General features: G+C 47.7%; 2 protein-coding genes across 2 annotated transcripts in view; both read left to right on the plus strand.

Annotated features, from left to right (window-relative positions):
- CEP192 (centrosomal protein 192) overlaps positions 1–2,793 on the plus strand; it is a 97,666-nt gene extending 94,873 nt beyond the window's left edge. Inside the window, exon 52 of the mRNA XM_061130917.1 lies at positions 2,355–2,793. Coding sequence (XP_060986900.1) covers positions 2,355–2,496 — 142 coding nt within the window. The 3' untranslated portion in view covers positions 2,497–2,793. The remainder of the gene's footprint in view (positions 1–2,354) is intronic.
- Positions 2,794–18,828: 16,035 nt separating this feature from the next.
- LDLRAD4 (low density lipoprotein receptor class A domain containing 4) overlaps positions 18,829–24,656 on the plus strand; it is a 161,798-nt gene continuing 155,970 nt past the window's right edge. The window contains 1 exon segment of the mRNA XM_061131255.1: positions 18,829–19,035. The gene's annotated coding sequence lies outside the window, so the exon portion shown is untranslated.

The following is a 24,656-nucleotide window of genomic DNA, read 5'->3' on the forward strand; positions in this document are numbered from 1 at the left end:
ATTTTCACATTGCCACTGTCAGCTTCCTCATCTGACCCTGGTAGCATCCTTCCTGGTTGCCTGGCTACCTGTCGTCCTGTCCCTGAGTTCTTCCTCCTCCTCACGCATAGCTGCCTGCAGTGCTGTAGATGTGATGGGGGTGGTACTTAAAGCATTCTTAACATGTAACTTTTTATCAGTGAGATGGCATTTTGCTTAGCTTCAATTTGTCTAAAAAACAGTTTTAAAATCTAAGATGTGTTCATTCTTGCCATCTCAAAATAGACATTTTTATACAGTTGAACATGATGACTTGCCATTCCAGTGCTAGAATGTTTTTAGCTTTCCTAAATGAAATACTCATTGCTTTTCTGTGCAGCCTAGGTCATGGCACAGCATCTAAGAGAACTTAGAAACATGAGAAAATATTTTTTAATGAAGCAAAACTTGGACAGTGTACATAAGGTAGCATTTCAAATTGCCTCATAAGATACGTTATGTTTCCTTTATACTCTTGAACATGTTATTACTTTAAAATGTCTTTAACTTTTTATACTTTGAAAAAAGATTTAAATAAGGTAATTTTATACTTTATTGGTGGCAGGTACTGAAGTTATTCTGATACATTTCATTATGGAACTTAGGATAAATATGTAATGTTACAGATTCCAGCATCAACTTTAATAATTAGCAACTCAGTATAAACTTGGTGAAATATGAATAAGAAAACCATGAGTGCAAAGCAGTAACTCTTATGTGTTCAACCAGTAAACTCTTTATGTCGTAGAAAAGTCTTCCCTTGTGACATGTGCATAGGCTTAGATTTTACATAGAGGAAGGCGGCAAGCTGGCCTCTTCATACGTAAGGATGGCTTCTTTCGACTTTGGAGAAGTAGAACCTTGTTCCCGTAGCTCCCTGAGAATCCTCTCAAAAACGGGTGGGGCTACTTCCTGTGTAAAGGTAGGGGCTTGTACTCCTCCCAGGGATGAGGCTACTGGAGAGGCTTATGAGCTGTAGGGACTGGTGCAGAGACAGTGCTGGACTCAGCAGGTGGACTGTATGTGCGTGGCTTCAGGGGAGACCCTCCCAGTTCCTGGTGGTCACTTTGTTTTTCCCGGGGGGCTACCTGCCCTGGGGCTAACAAGCCCCTCTCCTCGAGTGGGAGCTCTGCCAGCCCTGCCTCTGCATGTCAGGCACTGGCTCTCATGCCTCTGCTGCAAAAGTTGTCCTCAGCTGAGGATCTCCACGTTGTGTCAGCATGCTTTCCTGTTACATGTTCCTGTGTGTGTTTGTGTGTATGTATGTGTGGGTGTCAAGCCCCCTTGGTCACCACACTGCTGGCGCTGGAGCTGTGTGGACCCTGGTTCTTCCTAGGTTGCGTCCCAGTTTATTCAGTGTGTGACTCTAAAGCAGGTGATACATATTTGTCATAGTATGTTTTTAAAAATTCTTTCTCAGTTAAATATAGAATTCTGTATTCCATGTTGAACTTTGTTAATAATGGAATCATCTAAAGATTTATTTTTGGATATTTTAATGCTTTTTAGTAAGTCATAAGGTACGAAACCTCTTAGGTTGGCAGATTGTACTACATTATTCTGACGATTAAGATGCTAACATGAAAGAGAAAGTTGTCATTTGTCAGTGCCATCAATAGGTACCAGTTCTTCAAAAGCAGCTTTGTTTGATGTGGAAAAATGAGGTAAATGCATTGGTGAAAAATGACCCAGACTTCCAATATGTATATTTTGTTACATCCAGGAAAAGGGCTTTGAAATACTTGGCCTGTTTTCTGAATTTCTAGCCCACTGTGCCGGGTCAGGAAACATGCTGGAAACAGAAGTGCAGTCTGGTCCCTCTACTGAGCCCTCACACATGTGGCTGAGATCAGAGGGACCTGCCCTCTGGGGAGAGTCTGAAAGCTGTGAGGTTTCACTTAAAAACCATTAAGACGAAAGGTCGGTGGCATGAAACAGGCTGTGGGAAGGGCCTGCATCTCATTCCCCTCAGGAATAAAGATGTATTTTTGAAGCGTTTGGAACCTCATTTTGTGAGCAGAAACAAACCCGCCAACATAATACTTGTACATGCCTCAAGTAGAATCCAATCATAAATTTTCAAGGAAACTCTTAGTAGGTTTCCTAAGAATTTTGGAGCAAACCTGCCAGCCCCAGTAGACGTTGGTTGCAGCCATGGGGAGGCCGCTGGCACGTGCAACCTGGGCTTGGCTGCCTCCTGCTCCCGCAGACATGGCACCAGGCTCCAAGCCTTGCAGCTCCCGTTTCCTTGACCAGGCTTGCTCTCTACCAGGCATCGTGTGACTAGGGGCCTCTGTGTGCCCTGATGTCGTGTTGACACCCCTTTTTCTCTGCAGAGCCCAGCACTACATCAACATGCCCGTGCAGTTCAAGCCCAGGTCCGTGGGCAAGTTTGACGCTTTGCTCGTTGTTCAAACAGACGAAGGCAAGAGTGTCGCCGTCCGACTCATTGGGGAAGCTCTTGGAAACATCAGCTAGAATCCAGTGTGTGTAAAGTAAATTGACCTAAGTTACATTTTGGTAATTTCATTTTTTCTACACTACAGTTACGCATTTGTATATATTTTGTATGATAAATTGGATGTGTATAACTGTAGATTTGTTGCTTTGAGAAGCTAATACTGAAGACCTGACTAAAATAATCATGTATCTAGCCTACAGTCTTGTATTTAACTTTTATAGGGGAGAAGAGAGTTCTATTTTTGCATTGATGATGATAATCTGAATAAATTTGGCCTATGTTTTAGTTGGTATATCCAGAAATAAACTTAATTTCCAGTGAACTTGTCTTTTTTATATGATGTCATATAGAAATTAGAATATCACTTTATTCTGCTAATTATTTCCAAGCTCCTGGGTTTCTGTTCTCTGAATCTTCTCCTCCATCACAAAGTTTTGTTTGCCTTAAGCAATTCCTTCTTGGTTCCTTTGTCTTTTAGCTAGTTGCCCAGAATAGAAAGGAAAGCTTCCTTCCAAAGAAACTGCCTTTCTCCAGAGTGGGGCAGTGTCCTTATCTGTGCAGACACATGGGAGAGGTTGATGGTATATTTTAGGAGAGCATTTATTGAAGTTAAAGGTGAACAGGATGACTTCAGAACTGGTGTAGAAGGGCACAGCCATCAGGTACCATTGGGACCCAGGGGAAGGGATCTGCCCCCGTACTGTGACTTCCCTGATTGCAGTAGTTGTGGCCATTGCTGGTAGGTGTTGTACAGTAGCGTGGGTGTCATGGCTGATGTTTCTGACAGAGCAGGAGGATCATGGAGCATGTGCAGAGCTGCCACCGGGAGGGCTCTGACCCCATCATTTACACCCGAGACAGTGCACGCATTCCTGTGCGCAAGCTCAGGACATCTTACCTGCCAGCCATGTGGGTTGTTGTCCACAGGTGAGAGCAGAGGCGGGCCAGCAACTGCCCATCCTCTTGGTTAAAACCTCCCCTTCAGTCTTAACACAGATACTTCCTGGTTTTGTTTCTTCTTTAGGTTTTTAATTTCATCCCCAGGAAGCAGTCTGGGACCAAGGGAGCCTGTGAGTTTTCATCTGCGCTCTGAGCCCTGAGAGCAGTGGTGGACTCAGAGCAGCAGGGCTCTGACAGCAGGTGGAGGAGGAGCCGGTTGTGTCTTATAGACGTCCTGTATTGTGTGTCCATTGCTGCCCCCAGAAGATGTCCATGGGCACGTGGAGGTGCTTGTGTGCCCACTTTGAGCAGGGCTGGCCCAGGCCTCCTTCTGGGTCTCCCCACAGGTCAGCACTCTGGAAGTTCTCCCTGCCCTTGGGTTGACCAACGAAATTATTTTGAGTTGACCTGGGGACGTGTCATGTTGTGGACTTGGCCGCATGTGAGACTTACTCCCTGAGGCCTTGAATCCGGGCAGGGACTCCCATCATCTGAGCTGACTCACAGGGAGCACCACAGACCTGCCATGCCAAACCCCGGGGCTGCCATGGCTGTCAGTGTCACCCTGGTCCTTTGGGTCCTGGAGGCTGATTCTGCAGCAGCTTCCTGAACTCCAAGAGGCCCGCATGCATTGAGGCCAGGCCTGATCCCTCTCATTTGTTCTTCCACAGGCCTGTCCTTGGGGGTCAGGGGTAGTGCTTCCATTCCCTCCCCTCCCAGGGAAACTTCTCTTCCTGCCATCCAGGTGCTCAGGTGAGATGGCCCATCTGACTGACAGGCACCTGTACTGAAGGCTGGTTCTTTGAAGTCTCAGTGTGTGAAGTGCAGGCGGGGAGAGGGGAAGAGGAGGGTTCATGGTCTGAACAAATGGATGAGTGTATCTTATCTTTCCATAGAAGTATCAAGAGTCCATGGTAAATGTATACAATAATTACTTGCATCTCAAGTCAGAAGCAGGTCGTGCAAATGGCGAAGTGCTGGAAGGGCTGAGCCGGGAGCCAGCAGGGACCCTCAGCCCCCGACTGTGCGAGGCACAACCCTGGCAAGTGGAGGGGGAGGAGGTGAGACAGGACAGTGATGTAGTTGTCCACCTGGGGTTCCAAGAGTTTCCTTTAAAAATTATAAAGTGAATTTGGTAAGGTAACTGGATACACAACTGATACATAAAATCAGTAGTCTTTCTATATAAGAAAATAGTAGTGGAAGAAAAGATCCGTGAGGAATCCCCCAGGAATAAATGTATGAAGAAATGTTTGTAATATTTACATGTAGCCTGCTAGGCTTCTCTGGCCATGGGATTTCCCAGGCAAGAATCCTGGAGTGGGTTGCCATTCCAGGGGATCTTCCTGACCCAGGGATCAAACCTACATCTCCCACATTGGAGAAAGCATAACCAAAGTCAAAAGACAGAGGACAAACTAGAAGTTTCTTGTTGACGGACACATTGGCCATTGCAGTCTTTTCCTACTACAGACAGCGACCCTAAGAACCCTGTGTAGCTGTTGTTTTGGGTGGAGCGTGGCAGCATGGTCAATGGGACGGCAGGGCAGTCAGTGTGACCTGGTGGAGGTTCCCAACTGCTGTCCTGCCAGACTTCTGTGAACAGCTCCTGTTTCTTTACATTTTTGCAAAAACAGTATCTGTGCACACGCTTTTCCCACTCCACTAGGTGGGTCTGACAGGTACCCCGGCTCTGACTCAGGTAGCAGAGCACACCCAGGCAGGCACATCCTGGAGCCACTTCTTCCCTTCCCTCCTTCCTCCAGGTGCCTCCAGTGAGGAGGATGGACCTGCCTCAGGCACTTTCCACGGGGCTGGTGGGGGAGGAGGTTGGGGGGTGATGCCTGGGCCACCTAGGCGCTACTGTTGGGCAGTGGCACCTGTGAGGCCCCTCCTTTCCTTACAACCCTGTCCCGAGGTGGGGAGGGGGAGCTGCCTTTCATGGGACTGTCTGAACTTTCTACCATGTTCAACTAGTAACTATTTTTGTAATAAAAAAAATGTTTTAAAGAGGTTAACATAACTTCCCTGTTGGTCCAGGGGTTGAGAATCTGCCTGTTAATGCAGGTGACATGGGTTCGGTCCTTGGTCAGGGAGGATTCCCACATGCCGTGGGAGCAATTAAGCCCAAGTGCCACATCCACTGAGCCCCCACGTCTAGAGCCCATGCTCTGCAACAGAAGTCACCACAATGAGAAGCCCACGCTTACTGCAACTGGAGAAAGCCCACTCGTGTGCAGCAACAAAGACCTAGTGCAGCCAAAAATAAGTAAATAAAAATTTTTTAAAAAGAAATTGTTTTAATAAGATACTTAGAGATCTAAACATCACTTTTTCTGCCAATGCCAGTTAACTTAAGGGAATGTATCACTTATTAATGTTAGGTACTGGGTAGCCAAATGCTTCCTGTTGATCATCTTTCTCAGAAGGTTCTGAAATGATATGTCTCAGTAAAGTTCTAGATGGACTTCCCTTCTGGAGAAGCTCGTGGGTGGGTACGCTTGAGGTCCTCCCAGCAGATGCTCCTCCTTGACTTTGCTGTGAGGTGTGTTACAGTTTGGTGTCCAGGAGGAGAAAGCAGGACAGCCCCTGGAGAGTCTTTTTGGGGAGGATCCCTTGTAGGTGGGATACCAGTGGAGCTGAGGTTAGAAGGTTTCCCATCAGCCTTGCCTGTAGGGCTGCGTCACACCTGCCTGCCTTGGAGGAGAAGGGTCAGCGAGCCCACCGCCTTCTGGGCAGTCGGTCACTTGTTTCCACTATGAGTTTGCTTTTCCCTTTGTTATTTAATGTTGACATTAAAGCCACTAAGAAGGTTGCCTGTTTCTACACTGAAGTCTCTGGACATGAAGACAGCCTATTTTTATATTTTACACAAAATATAGAACATAAATGTATCTTTCTGTATTGCATAGGTTTATTAAATATAATTTAAAATTTTTATATATACACATACATGTCAAGATAAAGCAAATAGATTGAGGCTGTTAGCAACCAGTGGTTTTAGTAGAAGACAAAAGTGATGGTATCATTCAAAGATTAGATATTAAGTCTACAACACTTGATATTCTGGCACCCAAAATGCTGGAAATCCTATAAATTGGAAGGGGAAAATAATCCAATAGGAATATGGATAAGAGAACATAAACTTCGATATTTCACAGAATGATAATTTTAGATGTCTAGTAGGCAAAATGGCTGTCTGTGGAGGCCTTAAAATAGCTGAGAAAAGAAGAGACGCAAAAGGCAAAGGAGGAAAAGAAAGATACTTGTCGAATGCAGAGTTGCAAAGAATAGCAAGGAGAAGTAAGAAACCTTCCTAAGTGAACAATGCGAAGAAACAGAGGAAAACAATAGAATGGGAAAGACTAGAGACCTCTTTGAGAAAATTAGAGATACCAAGGAAACATTTCATGCAAAGATGGGCACAATAAAGGACAGAAACAGTATGGACTTAACAGAAGCAAAAGATATTAAGAAAAGGTGGCAAGAATACAAAGAAGAACTATACAAAAAGGATCTTTATGACCCAGATAACCACGATGATGTGACCACTCTCCTACAGCCAGACATCGTGGAGTCCAAAGTCAAGTGGGCCTTAGGAAGCATCACTACGAACAAAGCTAGTGGAGGTGATGGAATTCCAGTTGAGCTCTTTCAGATCCTAAAAGATGCTGTGAAAGTGTTGCACTCAGTATGCCAGCAAAGATGGGAAACTCACCAGTAGCCACAGGACTGGGAAAGGTCTGTTTTCATTCCAATGCCAAAGAATGTACAAACTACTGCACAATTGCATTCATTTCACACGCTAGCAAAGTAATGCTCAAAATTCTCCAAGCTAGGCTTCAACAGTACACGAACCGAGAACTTCCAGATGCTCAAGCTGGATTTAGAAAAGGCAGAGGAACCAGAGATCAAATTGCTAGCATTTGTTGGATCATAGAAAAAGCAAGAGAATTCCAGAAAGCCATCTACTTCTGCTTCATTGACTATGCTAAAGCCTTTGACTGTGTAGATCACAACAAACTGGAAAATTCTTACAGAGACGGAAATACCCTATCACCTTACCTGTTTCCTCAGAAACCTGTATGCAGGTCAAGAAGCAACAGTTAGAACTAGACATGGAACAATGGGGTTCCAAATTGGGAAAGGAATACATTGTCATTCTGCTTATTTAACTTATATGCAGAGTACATCATGCAAAATGCTGCGCTGGATGACTCACAAACTGGAATCAAGGTTGCCGGGAGAAATATCAATAACCGCAGATATGCAGATGGCAGCACCCTTACAGCAGAAAGCGAAGAGGAACTAAAGAGCCTCTTGATGAAGGTGAAAGAGGAGACTGAAAAAGCTGGCTTAAAACTCAACATTCAAAAAACAAAGATCATGGCATCTGGTCCCATCACTTCATGGCAAATAAGTAAACAATGGAAACAGTGACAGACTTTATTTTCTTAGGCTCCAAAATCACTGCAGATGGTGACTGCAGCCATGAAATTAAAAGATGCTTGCTCCTTGGAAGAAAAGCTATGACAAACTTAACATATTAAAAATCAGAGACATTACTTTGCTGACAAAGGTCCGTCTAGTCAAAGCTATGGTTTTTCCAGTAGTCATGTACAGACAAGAGTTGGACCATAAAGATAGCTGAATGCTGAAGAATTGATGCTTTCAACTGTGGTGTTGGAGAAGACTTTTGAGAGTCCCCGGGACTGCAAGGAGATCCAACCAGTCAATCCTAAAAGAAATCAATCCTGAATATTCATTGGAAGGACTGAAGCTGAAGCTCCAATACTATGGCCATCCAATGGGAAGAGCCGACGCATTGGAAAAGACTCTGATGCTGGGAAAGATTGAAGGCAGGAAGAGAAGGCGATGACAGAGAACTAGATGGTTGGATGCCATCACTGACTCAATGGACATGAGTTTGAGCAAGGTCCTGGAGATAGTGAAGGACAGGGAAGCTTGATGCGCCATAGTCCATGGGGTTGCAAAAAGCTGGACACAACTGAGTGACTGAACAACAACAAAGTAGACATCTGAAAAGGAGAAAATGCAAATGAAAACAAGAATGAAATACTATTTTTTTAACCCATGAGATTGAAAATTAAAATGCATCCCTACATCACTGGTGACTGTGAATTGCTCGAAATTGGTGTGAGAAATGCAAATTGTAGCAATAGAAAGATACTTTTTAAAAAAAAATTAAAACTCATTAAATTGACAAAAAGGAAATGAGAAACATCCTTACATTGCTGGTAGGAGTGCAACTGCTTAAATGTTGTGGGGATGTAAAATAATGGCTAAAAATTAAAGTCTTTTGACCCAGAAATCAACCTCTGGGAGTCTATTTTTAGTCTTATCTGGGAGTCTAAAAAAAAAAACACCATTTTGTATAGCTATATGTATGTATACATATACATGTATGTATGTACATTAATACCATGTAAGAGGTGGAAATACAATATCCTGAAAACATCATACTGTGAGATGCTCTGGAGGTTAAAAGCCATGTTGGGAGAGGCTGCAGAGGGTGTGGTGCTAGCTGGCGAGCAGGAAACGTCCATACACCTGGGTCATCCTGGCTGAGTGCTCCCCAGAGTCCTGGCCCATGCTAATGTGCACAAAACAGTGTTTTAGTTCCTTTGTTATACAGTAATGTTGGTTTCTATAGGGAAAAAAGCCTTATTCCACTATTCCCTCACATCATTGAGTTCCTTTTTTATAGAACACATTAAGGTACTTTACTTTTAGGGTGTTTTTTAACCAGAAATCTATCTACTAATGGAGTCAAAGAAGCAATTTATATTAGGATACAAAGGAAAAAGTTATTACATTTTATGTAAAAAGTATTGTAGTATTGATATTTGTTTGGGAAAAAACCTCATAATCAGAAGCAACAATCTTCTTTTTGTAAAATAAGCTACATTGTGTAGAATTTGGTAGGCAGTGCATTGTGATTGCTTTGTTTTTATTCCTTTTACATGTTTTAAAACTTTGACAGCAAAGCTTTACTAATAGTGCTGAAGAGATGTTTTTCCTGCTTACTTGGCAACGTTTGTCTCTGAATTAAAAAAAAAATGGCAAAAGTTGCAGTTACATTTGTTCTCCTCTCTCCTCTGATCCTTACTCTGTTTCTTTTTTTCCTCCTTCCCTCTCTTCATGCCCAAGAATGAGGATGTCTCGGGCGCCTTTGTCACCCTGCGGGTGTTTAGGTATTGCACATCTTCAGGTTCTCCAGGCACTCACATGGCTTGCAGATTCTGGACTACACACTCAAGAACTATGCCTCTGAGTTGGGCTTTCTCCTCTTTTCCCTTACCATGGCCATCATCATCTTTGCCACTGTTATGCTTTATGCCAAGAAAGGCACAAACAAGACTCACTTTACTAGCATCCCTGCAGCCTTCTGGTATACCATTGTCACCATGACCACACTTGAGTGAGTGCAGACCCTGTGTGGGGAGCTGCCCAGTCAGTCAATTACACTCATCTTTTCTGTAAAATTAAAAAAGGTTAGTCAATGATCTTTCTCTATTTGAGCTCCCGTCTGTCATCTGTGGGCTTCCCTGATGGCTCAGATGGTAAAGAATTTGCCTGCAATGCGGCAGACCTGGGTTCAATCCCTGGGTCAGGAAGATTCCCTCGAGAAGGGAATGGCAACCCACTCCAGTATTCTTGCCTAGAGAATCCCATGGACAGAGGAGCCTGGTGGACTACAGTCCATGGTGTCGCAGAGTCGGACACGACTGAGTGATTAACACTTTCACACTTTCTCTGTCATCTGTAAAAAGTGAGGGAGGTGGATTAATTTCCAAATCCCTTCCACCTCTGATAATGCCTGATTTTCCCTGTCAGGATACTTGGGTTCCAGGATGGTCTTAGCTGCACTGTTTCTGTTGAAATTTTTTCCCTCTGGGCCAGTTCTCCCCTCTGCAAAATGAGAAATGATGACCCCTTCAGCATGCAGATGGGCTTCCCTGGTGGCTTAGTTGGTAGTGTCTGCCTGCAACACGGGAGACCTGGGTTCGATCCCTGGGTCAGGAAGATCCCCTGAAGAAGGAAATGGAAACCAACTCCAGTATTCTTGCCTGGAAATCTCATGGACAGAGGAGCCTAGTGGGCTACAGTCCGTGGGGTTGCAAAGAGTCGGACAAGACTGAGCGACTTCACTTTCTTTCTTTCTTTTCTCTGCTTCCCTATAATCCATCAACCAGCATTCTCATCTGCCAGCAGCAGGACTTGAAGCCCCACTCTCAGTGCGAGGGGATTTTGCTGCACGTTCTCAGTGCCAGAGAAAGAAATAGGCTTGGACACAGATGGGGGGCCTGGGCACAGGAACACAGCTGGGGCCCAGCAGACATGCCCCTTCTGTGGACTGGACATCCAGTTGTGTCCACATCCTTCAACTCACACGTAAGCCCTGTGGGAGTAAGTGTCACCCCTGTGGTGAGTGGGGTGGGAGGGGAAGGTCTCCAGCAAGCAGGCATGATGAAAGATTGTCTAAAGAGGAGGTGAGGTTGCCAGTAGCACGGCACACAGACAGCCACTAAAAACCCAATTCCATCAAATTTCTGCTTAGAAAAGAAGCAGCCAAAAATTGAAGATGAGCAAACCTTAAGACCCAGCAGTCCCATTCTAAATGTGTGTAATAAGTGTCTAAACAATGAGAAAAAGTCTTACACCTCTGTATGGAGACATAAGCAAAGATGGTCATGTTGCAATGGAGTAAGAGTGGGGAAGATGGGAACTCTAAATGTCCTCAAGAAGAGAAGATCTAGTCACATAGTGCAACACTATTACCAGTTAAATGAACTAAAACTAGGTGTCAACTTGAATAAATTTTGACTGTGTAATGAGTGAAAAGGTCAAATGTACCGTGTAATAACATTTATATAAAGTTTAGAAACACACAAAGTGATATAAGTATGTATATGGTCTCAGAATATGTTCATATGCAGCATAGATATAAAAGCCTGGATGCAGAGGAACGTTCTCGTGTCTGGAGACAATTTTCTGTTTACACATCAGTCGACTTGCAGGAGAGGCCCTGCCTGCCTTGTGTTCTGCTGTCTTTAGAAGAATGTTCCTGCGGGCCAGGTTTGGGAGATGACCAAGACTAAAGCGTACATAGGTGGTTTCAGCAGCAATTCAGTTATTTTATTGGTTTTAACTGCTTTTTCATCTAGTAACATGATGCTACATGTGTGTGTGTGAGGAGAAAGTGATGCCCCTGCGTTAGAGAAACCAGCATGGGCGGCCACTGTGAGCAACTGACTTTTAGCCATGGCATGGCAGGAGGACCTGGTTCAGGCCCACGAACACAGTGGTTGCGTGGTTTGACACACTACATATATGTGAGACAGGTTTGCTTTTAAGGATGAAATTAGTATTAATATGTAACTTCTGGTAGAGGTATCTCTGTGCTCAGTAGCTGGCAGGCCACACAGAATTATTTTAACATAATTGACCTATTTCTTCATCTTGTACATCAGAGACTTTCACCAGAATTCCCAACTTCTACTTTGATTTCCCACTGATACTTGGATATCCTATAAATAATATGCCATCAGCCACTCAGCCTCAGCCTACCAGTCACTCTGTCCTGGGTGCTCACAGGACTGGGGCCTCATAAGGGCAGCTGCTCACACCCAGTGATGGCTGGAACATGGGGAAGTTAGCTCAAGAATCTTTCCAAGCAGTTTACTGATGCCTGAGAGGTCAGAAGGAGGGCTTAACTTAATTAACCTTGTTTCCCATTAATTTCTCTCCTTGGATTAAACTCTGCGGTCATTTAAAACCATTCATTATGGCTTTAATATACATTTCCCTAAGGAGTAGAGACATCACTTTGCCACCAAAGGTCTGTATGGTCAAAGCTATGGTTTTTCTAGTAGTCATGTACAGATGTGAGAGTTGGACCATAAAGAAGGCTGACCACCAAAGAACTGATGCTTTTGAATTGTGGTGCTGGAGAAGACACTTGAGAGTCCCTTGGACACCAAGGAGATCAAACCAGTCAAACCTAAAGGAAATCAATCATGAATATTCATTGGAAGGACTGACGCTAAAGCTGAAGCTCCAATACTTTGGCCACCTGACGGGAAAAAACCCTGATGCTGGGAAAGATTGAAGGCAGAAGAAGGTGGTGACAGAGGATGAGATGGTTGGATGGCATCACTAGCTCAACGGACATGAATCTGAGCAAACTCTGGAAGATAGTGAAGAACAGGGAATCCTGGTGTGCTACAGTCCATGGAATCACACAGAGTCAGACACTACTGAGCGACTGAACAACAATAATGAGTGAGTACCTTTTCATGTGTTTGCTGGCTATTTCGTATCTTCTTTTGTAAAGGACCTTTTCAAGCAGTTTGATTGTTTTGGGGGAACACCTTTCCTAAAGAAGCTAGATTGGGAGGGTATTGTTCTCCACAAACAGTTGACCTCTGGCTGGGGGGCAGAGATACCCTGGCCCATGGCTCTGTATCATCAGGGTTGGATCACAAAAGCAGAACCTTAGAAAGGGGTATGGAGCCGAGATTTACTACAGGCAGTAGTGAGCAGCGTACTAAATGGCACTGATTTGGGTCCGGGCAGTATGACTGAATGTGAAGGGGTGGGTGGGGGGCAGACTGGTACTCACAGGCCCCCTGGGCCCACAGAGCAAACAAACCCCATCCATCTTTTGTCCCTTCAGCCTAAATGACCCAGGTGACCAGCAGAAGATGCTGGCATCCTTCTGCACGGGGCTGTGCATGCACCCCCGACCCAAGACAAGGGGACAGGATGAGGGGAGAGCAGGTCAGGGGTATGAAGCTACTGTGTACCTGGACGCCACATCCTCAGGAGTTTCCGGCACTGCTTAACGCCTCCTTCCACGTCACCCACAACTCTCTCTCTCTGGCATTTCTAACATGTCTGAGAAAGACTAAAGAAAACAATTCAGGTGATAAATATGTTAACGTTTCATGAAGCAGACCTTTCAACCTGCAAAGTGGGGCAGACGGCAAGAAGCTTTCTCAGGAGTAGAGAACGAAGACGAGACAGAGAGGAAGCCTGCGAGGGCCTGGGCCCATGTAGCCTGCTTGTAGGGCGAGAAGGCCCAGAGCTGGCTGTGGTCCGAGGACTGCTGGCTGGATGCCCTGCGTTTCTGGTCAAACGAGCACTGACATGAAAGTCATCTACGTTTCGGTGTGCTGATGGGAACGCCACGAGTAGCTCCATCTTGGGGCCAGAAAGTTATTTCAACACCTGGAACCCGAGGAAGGGAATTTCAGGGAGCACAGACCCCACCGCCTTTGGCTAAGCTGACCCAGTCCAAAGTCACCAGAGAGCCTGTCCCTGCTGGCAAGGATGAGAAAGGGTGAAGGAAGCTGATATTTACTGAGGATATTTTGGGCCAGGTTCTGTGTTGAACGCAACTCACTAACTGTTTGTACACAGCTGACTGACCATGTGTCGGAAAGCAGTGGGCGAGGGTGGGGCTGCAGTGGCCACTTTTCACCCAGCTGCTGGTCACTGCAGCAGAGAACAGGTACCAAACCAGGAGGAGTCAGCCCACCCTGAGGGGCTCTGCTGGATGTGGGGAAGTGGGTGGGGGCCACTTGGGCACCAAAGGAGGCAGAGATGTGAAGAGCTGTGGTCTCAACAGACAGAGGAGACTGGACTTTACCACTGGCAGGAGTTGCATCCTTTTGATAACTGATGTACAGAAACCATACATCTAAGTGTGGATGGACAGTCTTTGAGGTGACCGTTTACATCTTTTTCTGCCATATTTTTCCTTTTCTTCTCCCTGCTTCCCTTCAAGGAGAGAGAGCAGATGTTTTTCATTTGGCCCAAGGAAAGTATTGCACAAGGCTAGAAGCAGAGGTTGCCTGCAGAATATTTTCCTTCTTGTCTTTGGTGATTTTGAATCTGTACCCCTAGAGCAAGGAGTAAAGTTTGAAGGTCCTGGAACAGTGGGGGGCAGCCAAATCCCAGAGCAGGTGTTTGGATGGAGGTGGTGTTGTGTCGCCAACCCACCACAGATCACATGAGGTGGGAATTGTCTCCATTTTACATACCAGACACTGAGACGGTTTGATGGTGCAGATGGCATGAGGAAGCATGCCTATGACGCCGCCAAGACACACGGGACAGAGGCCTCCCGCCTGGCACTGAGTTCATCCTGTCCTTTCCCTGTATACCTGTCCGAATGGGGGTGCTTACTTCCGAGCAGAGTTGCCCTCTATCAAACTTCTCTCGATCCTTTTCCATTTGGGGTGGATCTTTTTGGATGGTTTAAGTTTCATTCAAATGTTATACGTGACAGTTAAATAACTGAATTGTTTCACACTCATCTTGTGGTTCGTTCGGGCCCTCAGAATCTTTTTTTTTAAAATCATGTTTACACTTCTGTCTTTGTCTCCTCAGATGACTGACCTTCTTCTGTGGACTAAGTATGGTCGAGATTTAATGGACACCAGGTAAACTGCAGTGGATTTATACTGAAAAAGATTGTTTCCTACATCTCATTCCTCGAAATCATTTTCAGTTGATTTCCACCCAGTTTAGTGAGGTTTTACCTCTGTATTATTTACTCGTCCATCACAATACGAGACTCCATTCATTCCTTCGATCTCTCTGGAGCCCTTTGTGAATGTCAAGTAGACTTACATGCTCCGCTGTTTGGAACAGAATGAAGTCCTGCTCTCTTGGCCTCTGCCTGGGCCCTCAAAGTGAAGGTGAGAGGTCACTGACCGCCAGGTGAGCTGACGGATGGTTGGGTCATGCTAGATTTACAGAGGACAAACATGTCTGATGCCTCTGGTTCTGCCCTTGTTGTGACGAGTGTGTGTGTGCAGGGCTGTGGGAGGAAGCAGTTAAAATGCAGAACATGTACAAGGACAGAGTTCCTCCCCTAGCTACTCTTTAGAAATAGAGATCTGCAGTTTCTAGTGATAAGTGAGGGAAGACTGCAAGAAAAGGGAAAGCAAGATGAACTAAGAGTCTCATAAAAGGTAAAGCTAAGGGCAAGATTTAAAATTCAGGTCTCAAGAGGATGAAATCATATACACGGAAATGATCCACAAGTGAAATATTGCACAATAGGAGAACAAACTGTTTCTTGTTCTTGGAAAAAACATTTTCCTCACTGCCCATGGACAGTGTCGGGTTTAGAAGGAAAATGCCATTCCTCTGTTGACCTCAGAAGGGCAAGACCAGTTTCTACAACCCCACAGCTGTTGTTAACATGGAACATTTAACAAGCTAGCAAGTAGATGCTTGTCAGATTCAGATTACCTCTATTAAACACATCTCAGCTCAATGGCATTTAAAGAGGTTTCCCCCGGCGACCAGAGTCTAAACTGTCCCACAGGTGTAGATGGAGGTCCTCCATCGGGACTTGCTAGGAGCTGGGCTGAGCTGAGCCAAGGGATGTCAGCCCGCCAGCAGGTGGCAGTGTGGTTCAGCTCCTGAACTGTGCCTACCAAGATTTTCACTCACCTCTTTGCGGTCTCATCCTCTGCTGGCAGAGGATGTGACGGTTTGATAGCATCACTGATTCAGTGGACATGAACTCGGGTGAACTCCAGGGGATGGTGAGGGACAGGGAAGCTGGTATGCTGCAGTCCATGAGGTTGCAAAGTATTGGACACGACTTAGCAACAACTTTGAACAACAACTTTGTGGTCTAGAGACAAGTTAATCTTTCATAGCCTCAACTTTCTTAACTGTAAAATGGGGATGTTCTAGCTGCCACAGTTACCCTGAAGATTAAATTAGATAATCTATGTGAAGTTCCTAGTACAGGGCTTGGCACATGGCTTCCAATAACTGGCAGTTAATGTTAAACGGCTGAACTGAACTGAACTGAATGTTAAACGGTATCACCTATGAGCACTGATCAGCTTCTACCCGGAAGTTACCATCTTGGTTGAGGACTGCTGAGGACTTTTTAAAGGAAGTTGAATTAAGCTAACATTTCACTAACTATAAAGTCACTGGTCAATTATTGTAGATTTCAAAAGATTCCTTTCTCTGATATTATGAAGTATGAGCTGGTCAACTTTTGGCAGGGGGTGGAGACATTGAAAATGAGCTGTTCTAATTAGCTACCCCTCTGATAGACCCTGCCTGAAATCCCAGGTTGGTATATTTTGATATGTCCACAGGGTTTAACTTTGGCAGTTGTTGTTCAGTCACTAAGTCATGTCTAACTCTTTGTGATACTATGGACTGCGGCATGCCAGGATTCCTTATCCTTCACTGTCTTCACTTCACGGAGTTTGCTCAAACTCATGTCCCTTGAGTTGGTGATGCCATCCAACCATCTCATCCTCTGTTGGTCCCCTTCTCCTTCTGCCCTCAGTCTTTTCCAGCATTAGGTCTTTTCCAATGAGTCAGTTCTTTGTATCAGGTGGCCAAAAGACTGGCGCTTCAGCTTCAGCATCAGTCCTTCCAATGAATATTCAGGGTTGATTTCTTTAAGGATTGACTAGTTTGATCTCCTTGCTGTCCAAGGGATTCTCAAGAGATTTCTGCAGCACTACAGTTCGAAAGCCTCAATTCTTCAGGGCTCAGCCTTCTTTATGGTCCAACTTTCACATCTGTACATGACTACCAGAAAAACCATGGCTTTGACTATATGGACCTTTGTTGGTAAAGTGATGTCTCTGCTTTTTAATATGCTGTCTAGGTTCATCATAGCTTTTCTTCCAAGGAGCAAGCATCTTTCAATTTTATGGTTGCAGTCACCATATACAGTGATTTTGGAATCCAAGAAAATAAATTCTGCCACAGTCTCTATTGTTTCTCCATCTATTTGCCATAAAGTGATGGAACCAGATGCCATGATCTTAGTTTTCTGAATGTTGAGTTTTAAGCCAGCTTTTTCACTCTCCTCTTTCACCTTCATCAAGAGGCTCTTTAGTTCCTCTTTGCTTTCTGCCATAAGGGTGATATCATCTGTGCATCTGAGGTTATTGGTAATTCTCCTGGCAATCTTGATTCCAGCTTGTGCTTCATCCAGTCTGGCATTTCGCATGATGTACTCTGCATAGAAGTTAAATAAGCAGAGTGACAATATACAGCCTTGACGTACTCCTATCCCAATTTGGAACCAGTCTGTTGTTCCATGTCTAGTTCTAACTGTTGCTTCTTGACCTGCACACAGGTTTCTGAGGAGGCAGGTAAGGTGGTCCGGTATTCCTACCCCTTTAAGAATTCTCCACAGTTTGTTGTGATCTACAAAGTCAAAGGCTTTCGTGTAGGTCAATGAAGCAGAAGTAGATGTTTTTCTGGAATTCCCTTGCTTTTTCTATGATCCAGCAGATGTTGGCAATTTGATCTCTGGTTCCTCTGCCTTTTCTAAATCCAGCTTGAACATCTGGAAGTTCTCGGTTCATGTACTGTTGAAGCCTAGCTTGGAGAATTTTGAGCATTACTTTGCTAGCGTGTGAAATGAATGCAGTTGTGCAGTAGTTTGTACATTCTTTGGCATTGCCCATCTTTGGGATTGGAATGAAAAGGGACCTTTCCCAGTCCTGTGGCCACTGCTGAGTTTTCTAAATTTGCCAGTATATTGATTGCAGCTCTTTCACAGCATCATCTTTTAGGATTTGAAACAGCTCAGCTGCAATTCCATCACCTCCACTAGCTTAGTTCCTAATAATGTTTCCTAAGGCCCACTTGACTTCACAGTCCAGGATGTCTGACTCTAGGTGAGTGGCTAATTTTGGTGGCTGTAATAAAGCTGGGTTAAAATGCCCGGGTGCTGTGGCAATAACCAAATCTCGGTCAAACACGGGTCAGGTTAGTGGGTGTGAAAGCTGGTACTTCTGAAAGACAGCACCTATGCTGTCCGCACTCAGGTGGAGTTCAAGTCCCAAAGGCCTTCAGAGGAGGAGAAATGTAGGCCCTCCAAGGAGAAAGGGTTGCCGTGGGAAGAATCCATCTGACCTTCCTGTCTGCGAACGGGTTGACCGGGGGAACAGGAGGATTTATCAGCCCTAGAAGGGTCCTGTAGCCCTGCTGTGCGTCTGGGCCTGTGTGGGGTAACAGGTTACCGGGGCGTGCGCGGCCTCCGCCGCCGTCTCCGGCTCCGGGATGGAGTTCCCCGTCCGGCCGGCGGTGGGCGCGCGCCCCGGCAGGCCGAGGCGAGCCTCGTGCGCAGCCGGGGGTCCCGCGGCCTGGCCGCCCGCTCTCCCTGCTCTGTGGCCGCGGTCCGCGGAGGTCCGCACTGCCCGCTCGGGGTCCGGACGGCCCACCCCGCCCCCGCCCCGCCTGGCCGCCGCCGGTCCCGCTTGGAGGGGGATGGGGAGGGTGGAGAGGCCGGCGGACCGCGAGGCAGACGCGGCCGCGGCGAGCGGGCCGGCGGGAGACAGACGGCGCGGAGGCGGAGACGGCACTGTCTCCCGCTTTCCCGCCCGGCGTTGCGGACCGGCCAGCGAGGCCGGGGATCCCCTGCGGATCGGGGAGGAGCCGCCGCCGCCAGGCCGACTGCGCGTCCCGGGAGCGTGGAAAGGGGCGGGGAGCGCGGGGAGCCCGGGCCGATCCGGGCTCTTAAAGCATCCCGCCCTCCCCCGTCGACCCCGGGCGCTCGCCGCCTCACTCCAAAGCCGTGGCCGCAGGTAAAGGCTGACCGGGTGCTGCGGCATCCGGCGAAGTTCGGGGCGGGGGCGCGGGCGGGAGGACGGGACGCTGGAACGGGATGTCCTCGATCCCCGCCGTCGGCGCCCTCTCCAGGGTCGCGCTGGGCACTGCGGCGCCCGGCGCTCCCGGGGGCGGGCGCGGGACGGCGGCCCCCACCGAGCCGTCGGCTTCCTGGTGCCCCGCGCGGTTGTGCGCCGCCGCGGCGCGGTGGGGGAGGCGGGGTCCGCGGGCAGGTTGTGCGGGACCTGCCCGAGTTTGCGGGGTGGGAGGACCCTGGGCCCCGCGCTTCCGGGTGTTGCGCGCGCTGCGCTGGGCAGGGGCTGCAGGGGCTCCCGCTGGTCCGGGCGCCGCTGGCCCTTAGACTGCGCCCCGAGCCCGAAAAAAAAGCGGGCGTGGGCAGGATTTCTGTGACCCTCGCGGCGGAATAAACAGGAAGCGACGAGCACCCAGCCCGGCCGCCCCGCTTTGTCGTGCGGTCTGCGGGGCGCTGCGCGCGGGATGCCTCCCGGGACCTCGCCGGCTGCCTGGGGGCTGGGCGCGCCGGGTAAGCTGGGTGCTGGGCCGCTCGCCGTGCCGGCCCCCAGGGCATCAGCTTGGGTTTAAACTTTTTTCCTAATTGGAAAAGGAGGAGGCTTCCGATGAGGCGGGGGGCGAGGGGGTTTAGGAAGACAACGAGGACCGCGACAGGTGGGGGGCACCTGGAGAAGGTAGGGGTTCGGGGCCGCTTGCCGAGTGAACCTGGGCGGGTTGGCACAGCCGGAAACTCACCAGGCGCAGGAGTGTCCGTGAGTGCGGTGGATTCAATAGATTAAGTTTTGTTTTCCCCGTAGACTCTTTTAATTAGTTGAAATTGGATATTTTTGATTTGCTTATTTCTCTTCCTCTGTGTCCCATCTATTTTCTTCTCTTTCTCTCTTATTACTTTGGCAGCTTCACATCTCTGGACCCCTGGCTGTAGTTCGGTGCTGTGTTCTAAATGTGGGTTATGACTGTGATGAGTATTTTTGGATGCCCTACTGTGTGTGGGCATTGTGGGACGAGGGAAGTGAGCTGCACGGAGCTGGTTCCTGGAGCTGCTGTTAATAGGCTTCTTGCAGTGGAGGTGGCTGGCCTGAAGATTGGTGCATCTCTTCCTTTAAAAGGAAGATTCCTTTGAAAATGGCTCTTCTGCCTGTTGGGCTGACCCTAAGGGTGATCTCCAGTCCGTGTCCCCTGGAGTGGCACAATGGTCCTGGTGACCCTGCATGGAGAAACTGCCGGGGGTGTCCAGTCAGGTCTACGTTTTCATAGGAGAGTTTATTCTTTCTAGGGCTTATGCTGTGTGTGCTGTCTCCTCTGCACAGCTGCCCTTGGTCTCTGCACAGTAATATTGGAACATGTTCTTTATGTTCAGTAAAGGGTCGTAATGTCAAATTTGAGTCATTCCATGGGCGAAGGAGTGGATCTTATCCATGTACATGTATTGAATTATAATATTTGGTTTCCTGTCAACCCTTGGATGGGCACCCTTTAATGGTCCTTGCAAAGAAGTGCTTTTTGGAACATGGGGTATATTCCTCATGATCTTTTAGAGCTTAATTCTTTTAAGAGCTTCCCTTTGCTATTGACATTGAACACACTGTTAGCAAAGAAGTGCTTTTTGAAACATGGGGTATATTCCTCATGATCTTTTAGAGCTTAATTATTTTAAGAGCTTCCCTTTGCTATTGACATTGAACACACTGTTAAGAAATTCAGCTGAGACTGTAAATGCCAGTGAGGGATTTGCTGCTGCAGACTTGGAGCTGCCTTCCTCCCTTGTTTTAAAAGCCGCCCACCCCTTGCCCCCGCCCCCAATTTCTTCATATTTTGCTGTTACCCTGGAAGAGTCTTGGCTGTTGGTAGAGTCTTCTAGTTGGTGGAGGCTTGTATTTACAATGGAGAAAACTGTCCCCAGCAGTCTTTTAGGGCTGTCTCTCGAATCCTCTCTGGGGCTGTTTGCATGACCACAGTCTTGCAGAGGAACCTGGCCTGTGGCACCTGTTTACTAAAGGATTTCGTGCCAATTTGGTGGCCTATCATTTGAGAGTCAGAGTCTCCCGCCCCCACTTGCCAGAGTATATACATACACAGACAAATTTCATTACCCCCCAACTCCCCCGCCCCCCACCCCCCAGATTGCTGACAGTGCTCTAAGAATAGTTTTCTTGCTTGGCCCTGAGAGCAGTATCCACCGGCCCACAGAGGTGTTTACAGTCCTGGGCTGCAGTCACAGTTGACTTAGCGGCCTGGCAGAGCGGCCAGTGGCTCGTGGGATGCGATCAGCTGTTCCTTGGGGCTGCTGGAGGGGCACCTCCCAGCCGAACAGGGGAGCCTAGGGAAGTGACAGTGACTTAGCATCCTGGGCTCTGTGGTTCCTGGCCTGTGGTCCAGCAGAGACCCCTGAACTTGTCTGGATTCCTGTGCAGTCACCCTCATGGTCTGGGCAGGAGGTACTCAGGGCGTGGGGCATGGTCAGTGGCACCCGTGACTGCTGGGTCTTCCTGGTGGCCCTTGCAAGTTTCTTTTCATCTTTCTTCTGTGTCTGGGCTTATGGTTTCTGTTAGGTGTCTGTTCTTTGAGGTGAGAGTTAATACAGAAGAAAGAAATGAAATGATCTTTCCATGTTAAGCTGGACAATTTTTAGAAACAGTTGATGCACTTCATATGGATTATGGCTGTTAAATGTGAGCGGTGCAGAATGGTGTGGAGTGCCCCCCAGTGGCCCTCTGTCCCTGCTTCCACCCCGTACTTTTAGAGGTTTCAGGACATTCTCCCGAAAGCCAGTCTTCTGATGTCAGAGTGACTTTCTGCCTTCATGGTATGTGTTAGTCTGGAGTTATACTGTGACCTTGTACCCTGGGTGTGAAGGAAAGTAAAGCTTCAGTTTTTAATAGCAATGTATAGCTTCTGCCTCCATCTGAAACTTTAGGCCATGAGACTTGCCACATCTTAGGGAAATTTTGGTGACATTATTAGTTTCATTTTTAGGCAAGTCAAGTAGGGGACACAAGTGAGCACCTGTATTAATTGCTGTAGAAATAATTGGGTTTGTAATTCAAAGTAATACTGTTTTTCTCGCTACCATAGGAGGATGTGAAAATAATGCTTGTGTTGTGTCCTATCCATGTGATTTGAGTATGCATTGCTTTTCTTTGAATTTCCACTAAAAATGGTACTTTGGCCTTTTAAGCTGTTTTTGTAAGAACTTTTCTTTCCCCCAAGCTTGTTTTCCAGATAAGTCTTGGAAATTACGAAGAACATAGCCATAATTTCTCCCTTGATTGGCAGCGGAGAGCTTTCCCGGACAAAAATAAGGCTGCTCTGTGCCAAATGGTTGACTTTTCTAGAATAAAAACTCTAAAGGGTTTGCAAAGAGTCCTCTGGTTAATATATTGGCATTCCCAGAACCCACTAAAACCCGGCAGCCTGCCAGACACCACTTAATGAGGACGCGGAGTGTCTGGCTCAAATCCCCAAGAGCAGAAGCGGGTGGGGGCTGCTGTCCACACCCTTTATTCATTTTTAATGACCGTACTTTTGTTTTGCAGATTTTGTTCTGCACCCCTCAAGACCCACAGCCTTGGTGCCGCCCCTCCCCCATTAATTTATCCGCTCGTTCACTTGGCATTGGAAAAGTGTGGAGACTTTCAAGGTTAAGGATCCTGGTGAGGGATCCTTTCTGTTTGCGGGAGTTCTTTTGTGGTTGGCTTTCTGTTTTCTCATTCTTCCTCCCACCCCCCAAATCCGGTCTTTATTTTGGAAGAGGAAGAGAGAAAAGGAACAGAAAAGGAGATGACAACTTTTTTTTTTTTTAATAATGCTTTATTGTCTCCTGGAAAAGCGAAGCGTTTATAAAACTTTAAGTTTGTCAGACAGTTTATATGACAGTGCAAGTTGGTGCTTGCCAAGCTCCAGACAGATTGCTAATGTTACATGACAGGGGAAAAGAAATTACCGCTGTCTGCGAGCGGTGGGCGGGGCCGGGCACCGGGAGCCTGCAGGCTCTGCAGTGCGTGGGGTGTGTGGGGGTGCGTGAACAGCCTCCGCCCGCTGCCTGGAATTCTTCGACTCGCTTTGGAAGGAAGAAGGGTGTGTCTCTTGCTTTTATTTTCGGCAGGGCTGCAGGGCGGCAGGAGCCAGGGAGCAGCTCTGTATTTTTTCTGACCCGGTGACGCTTTGCCTCGCGGGCACCTCCGGGCCGCACGACTCTCCTCCTTTGCATCAGGGGACATGATTCCTCATCTTCCTCCCGGGGTCCAGCTTCCGATGACACTGAACTGCGTTCTTAGCCGCTCAGGTCCTCAGGTGTCTCGAAGCCAGGTTTACGGCTGCATTGTTTCTGCAGCTGCAGACGTTGAGAATCGGTTGCCCGAGATAAGGTTGGGAGCTGCCGCGGGGAGGGGGCTGGTGGCACTCCTTAGGCACAGTGTACTTTCATCCCTGGCATGTGGAGAGTCAGCTGGCAGCATGACAGGTGTAATGAACTTAATGGACTTGCTCTAGTTGTTGGTGGGGACACTGCTCGTATTACAAAGCCAGCTCCTAAGTCGGGACTCTGCCAAAGGACTCGCAGGACCTTCTCTGTGCAGACGGGATCCAAGGCCTGGCCTGGCTGAGAACTGGGTGCGTGTGAGCCACACGGTCCCTAAATGGACACAGACTTTCTCTTCAAAGGAAGGCTGCTCTGTCTAATCTCCCCACCCCTATCCTTCTATCCATATGGTGGGGTGTGGCCCTGCTCCTGGGATTGCAGAGTGCAGGCTCCCAGTGCTGCCTCCTTGGTTCCCCAGGAATGGCTGGACCCCTGGTGGCTGGTCAGTGGCCCTGGGGCCAGCAGCCTCTGCACAGAGTTGAGAGGGAATTTCCAGAGTGAAATCCCCTGTTCTGAAGGCGGGAGGCCAGGCTGTGCTTGGAAGGGCTCCCGCGGCCAGGGGTCAAAGTGGTGGGGGAGGCAGCAGCGCCTCGGTGCCAGGCCGTCCTTAGCGTCCTGAGAGCTCCTGTTAGCTGATTTCATCCCCTAGCAGCCCTAGGATATGGGCACTGCCATCCCTCAACCCCCCACAGGCACACAGGCAGCAAGAACGCCTGAGATGCTGGAGTGAAGAAACGCTGTGCCTTCTTTGGGGACCAGTCTTGGCAGTCGGAGTGGAGCAGGGCCCAGTGCTCCTCCTTCCTGCCTGCCTTCCTCCATGGATCCAACTCACGCCTCTCCTCCTAGCCTCACTCTTCTTTCTTTTTTAAAAAAATATTTATTTATTTGGCTGCACCAGGTCTTAGTTGTGGCAGGTGGGATCTGGTTCCCTGATTGATTGCATTGGAGCGTGGAGTCCTAGCCAGTGGACCAACCGGGATGTCCCTCCCCACCCCTTATCTGTAATCCCAGCTCCTATGCCTGTCCTCCTGTGGTCACAGCCTCAGCTTTGAGAGTTGGGGTTGGGTGGGGCTCCCATGGGACTGCCTCTCTGATGTTCTCTGGCTGGGTTTGTTGGGGGCCGGTCCTATTTTCCAGGCCCCCAAAGCCTTCGGGCTGGGCTGAGGTGGCCCAGGCCCTCCCTGTGCAGCAGAACTCAGCCAGTCC

This window comes from Dama dama, chromosome 27 (assembly GCF_033118175.1).
Source record: "Dama dama isolate Ldn47 chromosome 27, ASM3311817v1, whole genome shotgun sequence".
NCBI lineage: Eukaryota > Metazoa > Chordata > Mammalia > Artiodactyla > Cervidae > Dama > Dama dama.